The sequence below is a fragment of the Heterocephalus glaber genome, unplaced genomic scaffold (genome assembly GCF_053883595.1).
Source record: "Heterocephalus glaber isolate CG9 unplaced genomic scaffold, H.glaber_assembly_v1.0 deba00001610, whole genome shotgun sequence".
In the NCBI taxonomy this organism is placed as follows: Eukaryota; Metazoa; Chordata; class Mammalia; order Rodentia; family Bathyergidae; genus Heterocephalus; species Heterocephalus glaber.
The window spans coordinates 17723431-17729430 of record NW_028258381.1 but is presented as its reverse complement, the minus strand read 5'-3'; the positions used below and the strand labels follow the sequence as shown (position 1 = coordinate 17729430).

The window sequence follows — 6000 nt, the reverse complement described above, 5'->3', positions numbered from 1 at the left end:
CAGACTTGAGCGTGACTGCGGAGCGCTTTGCCTAGCGTGCGTGATGGAGTGGGCCGGTGGGCGGAACAAAGGCAAGCGCCCCGAGGAGCGGGTCCTCGCCTGAAGAGCGCGCAGCGACGGCCGGCCGGAGGGTGGTGGCCGTGAGAGACCCGGGAGTGGCGCGCTCCCCTGCGCCGGGCAACTGCGCGCGGGGCTCCCGGGGCAGCCCGGCCGGGCCGCCCAAGGTCCGGGGCGAACCCCTTGCCGGTGCACAGCGGATGCCCCCGGCCTTTCGCCGCGACGTCTGGAAGGGGCTGCGCGCCGTCGACCCAGCAAGTGTCTCGGCGGGCGAGCACTTCTGCAGCCCCGAGGCTTCCACGTGAGCGTTTGCGCTCTCTCCTCCGCCGGGGCCTCCCAGCCGTCCCTGCTGCCTGAGCGTCCGCGTGGGGAGCCAGCAGCGGCGGGAATCGTCGGCCACCGTCAGGTGTCTGAGGCTCCCACGGCCCCGGCTGCCCCGCGCCTCGCCGGAGCCTGAAGAGTCGCGGGTCCGGGGCGAGGGCCGGCCGGGTTGTTTGATGGCTTCACTGAGAAGAGTCAAAGTGCTGCTGGTGTTGAACTTGATCGCCGTGGCCGGCTTCGTGCTCTTCCTGGCCAAGTGCCGGCCCATCGCTGTGCGCAGCGGAGACGCCTTCCACGAGATCCGACCGCGCGCCGAGGCCGCCAACCTCAGCGCGCACAGCGCCAGCCCCATCCAGGATGCGGTCCTGAAGCGGCTCTCGCTGCTCGAGGACATCGTCTACCGGCAGCTGAATGGTAGGGACGCACGCTGGCGCTCCAGGGTCCCCTAGTGAGCGGCTGGGGCGCGGGTGGCTTCCCGCGCTCTTCCTCTTACCTTCCCGGGCCTGGGTCGGGCAGGAGGCCCGGGCTGCTGGAAAGAAAACTACCTGCTTCTTTTTCCCGTCCCAGCTCTAAGTTTGGTTTTAGCCTGGAAACATGTCGGTACATTTGGCTGTCCATCCCAGCGTGCCAGGCAGGAAATTATTCCCTGGGGAGTCCAGCCAGAAGGCAGAAACTAGAGGAATGGCCAGAAGGGACTGAGGGCTGGACCGAGGTCTAGGGAGGAAAAGGGAGGCGGGAGATGGGTGGGTTTAAGTGTCTGCCGTCAAGGGCCCAGGTCCAGGAGCTGATGTGCTTCTGTATCGAGTTGAATGAATGTATTACGTGTCTGTGAGGCTGCACAGCTAGTAACGAAAGCTTCCCGTCCCGCTGCCTTGGCGGAGGCTAGTGTTTAAAACCATACCCGCTTCTCTCTAGAGGTGCAAAGGGGCAATTATTAAAGTTCACAGGGAGCCGGGGAAATGGGGAGCTCAGGGAGTGTAGCAAAGGGAGGTGTGACATCCAGCTAGGGAAAGTTGTCAGAATCAGCCCCATTTAAGGCGTCCTCAGTGGTTTAGGGAAAGAGGGGGACTTCTGATGTACTCTGGTTACACCTGGCCCCGGGGACAGGGGGACACTTGGTGTCCCAAGGTGTTAGCTTCTGGAGCACAGGCAGTGCTGAAGGATCCTGCAGGGCTTAAGTACAGGCTGCCTACTTGCTTCCTGAGCTTCTAACTCATGTTATTACATGTTCCTTCCACAACTGCAGATAATCATAGAGATAATGATAATAAATAACTGATGGAATTCCTGCTTCGTTCCAGGTGCTGGGGGAAGGCATCACAGTTGCATTATCTCACAGATTGTTCTCCTCAATCCAAAGAGGTTCCACCCTGTCCCCAGATGGGAAATGAGAAAACAATGCAGGAAGAGGCTGAGTTGCCTGGTGCCCTACTACTAGGAAGTAGTAGAGTTTGCAGTCGGAGCCCCCTGCCTGGCTGACCACAGAGCTGTGTTCTTGGCCACTGAGTAGACTTCTGTCTCTGGTTTCCTCCTCGTTATATGGTGTATTAGGTTTGTTGAAAAAAGTATGTGGAGCTGCAATTACAGCTGTAACCTGTGTGCAGTTGGGAGCCAGACTTCACTGTCTTCGCTGTGGTGAGAGTTAGAGACCAGCCTGGTGGCAGGTGGTGGGGGTCAGGGAGAAGGGTGACACCAGACTGTTCTCTGATGGCTCCTTCTGGGTGATCCCAGGGGATGTAGTCAGGTCTGTACACATGAAAGGACATAGTGGCCTTTTTGGCATTGTTAGGCACCCAGGGGTTGCCCGGAGCTGGCATCTGCAGTGGGATGTGGTAGTCCTGTCCCTGTCGTTCATAGGTAGTATGCCCAGGTGATTAGAGTGGCCCGCTGAGGTCACACAGAAGGTCTTCTCCTGAGTATCTAAAAACAAAATGAGCAGAAGGCAGCAAAGCCCCACAGTCCATTGCTGGAGGATTTAGAAGCCTTGCAGAGTGGGCCTTATTATTCTGCAGATAGCTGCCACAGACACATCCACAGGGCCCAGAGAATAGCTTGAGTTCCGTGAACATTACATATGTTGCAGCCACAAGCATCCCAGTAGGAAATACTAAAATTCTACCTGGTATTTTTTGAACGTGGCAGGCATGCATGAACCCAGTTCGTCTTTGTGACAACCTATGAGATAGGTACTCTTGCTTACCCCTGAATGATTTGCTCCCAGTCACCCAGCTAGTGAATGGCAGGGCTTGGAATTGACCCTGGACCATCCGAACCCAGGATGGGGGCTCTTAGCTGCTGGCCCAAGCTGTCCCCATCTGTGACAAGCATAAGAAATTGCTTGAGGGGCCCGGAAGACACAGATTTCTGGGTGGCATATCCCAGAAGGTCTGGAGTAGAGCCTGGGAATTGGCCTCGGACAAGCTGGTGGCTGGAATCTTTGTGCCTGGCATTCTCCTGCCTACACCAAGCCGAGCAGGACTCATTCTCCTCCAGAGCCAGCTGGTTGGAGGGACTTCTGGGAAGCAGAGACTTGCTTCCCAAGGCTGAGGGTCAGCTTTCTTTCTTTGTGACCATCTGCTACGGAAACAGTTTCCAGACTGGTTGAGTCTGGGGCTGTGAGGTGGGAAGGCTGAGATTTCTTACCTTGCAGCCTCTAGTTGGCAGGAAGGCTCCGCTGTCAGCTCCTCTTGGGCACGATAGAGTGCAAGGTGGGGCTTGGCAGATGTTATCTTTCTGGCCACTGCAAGTGTAGTTTGTAGAGACGTGAAACTGGGAGGAGAAGAGCAGAGGAAGTTTGGAAATGGAGAAGACCCTCCCTTTCTCCACCTGCCCTCAAGCACCTGATCCTTTGCCTGCTCTTGTTTTGGGTAGCGCGTGGTGTGTCCCATCTGTTGATGCTTGAATCCTGCTGGGATATTTCATGGCAACAGGAGACTGAGTGAAGGGTGAGAGGGCTCCCCTCCCAGTGCTGTCTCACTGATGGTACAGGTTTTCTTGGGTACCTGTGAATAGCCACCCCGAGAGCTTGGGGTGACCCAGACTCCCCTGTACTGTCTTCTCTGCTAAGAGTTGTTGTCATGGTCCTGAATCCTGCCTTTTGAAAAGCAGCTACTAGTTTTGTTTTGCTTTCTTAGCGTAGCTGTGAAGGACACTTTAAAGAGCAAGTGGAGATGCTGGCATAGAGAAGTACACTGGGCTGAATTAGTTTTTTCTCCTCCAGAATTTCTCCTGCCACTGCTCTACCATTCTTTCCATTAGGCCTCCCACTGATGGCTGCTGTCTCTGGCTGGTATTTCCTGTACTGAGCCATTGTGGTACTGACCTGTAACCAAGTGCCAGCTTCCTGTCTCCTCCATTCTGCTGATCATGCTATGGCTCCAGCTCTCTGAGTGAAAAACTACTACTCCCAGAGGCCCCGCATCCTTCAGTGGCTTCCTGTGTCCTAAAGGATCATGGTTCAGCCTGCAGGCCAGGGTCAGGGCCTGCCTAGCCCGCTTCAGCAGGCATATCCTGTGTTCTCACTTTCACCCAGCCCTGTGCCTTTGCCTCCTCCAGCCAGACTCATGTACTTGCAGAAATACCTCAGTACCTTTAGCCTCCACATTGCAGCCCCAGTCTTTGAGAAGTGCTGGTTGTCCTGATTTTCTTTGCTCTCCTCATCCATTTCCCCATTCTGTCCATCCTTTCAGGCTTGGCACAAGGTCACTGCCTGGGGGTGGGGCTTATAGCAGGTTACTGGGCTGAGGTTTTGCTGTCCCAGTTACCAGTGGCCCTGTGCAGCCCTGGCCTGCACTCTTGGGTTTGTTCCTTTATTTAATGGTACTGAGTATTGAACCCAAGGCCTTTGCACTGAGTTACATCCCTGGCCCTTTTAAAATTTTTTATTTTGAGACAGTGTCTCACTAAATTACTTAGTTGACCAGGCTGGGCTTGAACTTGTGATCCTCTTACCTCAGCCTCTCAGAGAGCTGGGATGACAAGCATGCGCCACCATGCCCAGCTGGGTTTATCTTTTGAGTTCATAAATGGACTGTAGGCCTTTTAAGGGCTGGGACCATATTATAGATGTTTAACTTCTACCTCCATTCCTCAGCATCTGCCATAGCACTTGGCTCATAATGTGGACATTTAAAGGTTTCTTGATTGACTAATTGATGGGCCTAGTTTTCAGAGGTAAATGATAGCCACCAAGGAAATAACCTCAGGATTGTAAAAACTTGGTTGGGTTAAATGATGTGGTGAAGGGAGGGGCGGGAAAGACTTAGCTGTGAAGTGCAAGATGAGGATGCCATCTTGACTCTGCCGCCATCTTGACTCTGACTCTGCCCTCTCACCCCGACCATCATGCTCTAGCCATCCTTCCTGTGCCATCTTGAGGGTGGTCTAGTCTCTGCCCTTCTGACTGAAGGGAACTAGATCCTTGGGAGACCTTGAAGTGAAGCAGTCTGCCAGGTTAGGCACCAGCAAGTCCGAAAGTTTTCTTTGAATATGTGATTTTATAACATGAATACGGTTTTATATCCTTTTTTTGTAGCCTAAAATTAATTCATGTTTTTTATGGAAAATTTGGAAAATCTAGAAACTAATTATCCAGAGCAAAGTGAAATTCTAAAAATAGTGTTTAAAATGGTAGCGTGGTGGTGGTTTTGTACCAGCATTATAGATCCAGGCAGATTTTTTTTGTTGTTGTTCCTGGAATTCGCCAGATGACTCTGTGCATGACTTTTGGCTTTCTATCACCTCTCCCGTCACCTTCTGAGGAAGTTATTTATTTCTCTCATTTTAGAAATGAGAAAGGTGAGAAACAGATAAGGTGTGATTCAGCCAGGGCAACACAGTCTGGGAAGGGCAGAGCCTTCCCCCTGAGGTCCAGCGCCCACCCGGCTAAGTAGGGGGAGAGTTGAAGGGTGAAGACCTTGTGCACCCTGGTGGTGACCCCACCCTCCTCAGAGTCCCAGAGAAGTGTGCAGTGGAGCGGAAGGGCCCACGACAGCACTGTGTCCCAATGAGCCCAGGGCAGCCCTGCTGCAAGAGGAAATGCAATCAATTTAAGTTTGGTTCCGGATTTAGATTTCAGAAGGATATTGAATAGAAGCAGAGTTGCTTGAAGAAATTGAAAAATCTTTATAGAAATGGAGAGAAGTCAAAATTACCTATCCTAGTCCTGCCTCTAAGCCACATGGGCACATAAAGGTGCAGTTGAGAACCCAAATGTTCCCGCTGACCCAAGAGGGAGAGGTTTATGCTCACAGTCACCAGAGTGGAGCCAGAAGGAGAGGCATGGCAGAGCCTGCCTGTTGCTGGTTCCCCTTTGCTGCTGGGATGCAGACATGTCTTGTGTAGACCGCTGATGCTGATGGTACAGCATTTCCTGTGGGCAGGAGGTAAGAGGGAGAGAGAGGGCCAATGTTCATATTAAAATCAGCCACTGCAGCAAGCACCAGCCAGGCCAGTGCTGCATGCAGGGCTTGGTGACATGGTGACATGGGGCGTTCTGCAGAGCCTGGTGGGCTCAGCCTGGGTGCTGGAGGGAGGTGCACTTCCGTTATCCCCACCGACTCAGCCTTTGGTGGCTGTGGCCTCTCCTGGAGCAAAGAGGAGCTCTGATCTTGCACATCCTAG

At 53.5% G+C, this 6000-nt stretch overlaps 1 protein-coding gene across 1 annotated transcript in view; it reads left to right on the top strand.

Annotated features, from left to right (window-relative positions):
* Window positions 1-457: 457 nt before the first annotated feature.
* The window catches only part of Galnt17 (polypeptide N-acetylgalactosaminyltransferase 17), a 488817-nt gene continuing 483274 nt past the window's right edge, over window positions 458-6000 (top strand). The window contains exon 1 of the mRNA XM_004840005.4: window positions 458-792. Coding sequence (XP_004840062.1) covers window positions 555-792 — 238 coding nt within the window. The 5' untranslated portion in view covers window positions 458-554. The remainder of the gene's footprint in view (window positions 793-6000) is intronic.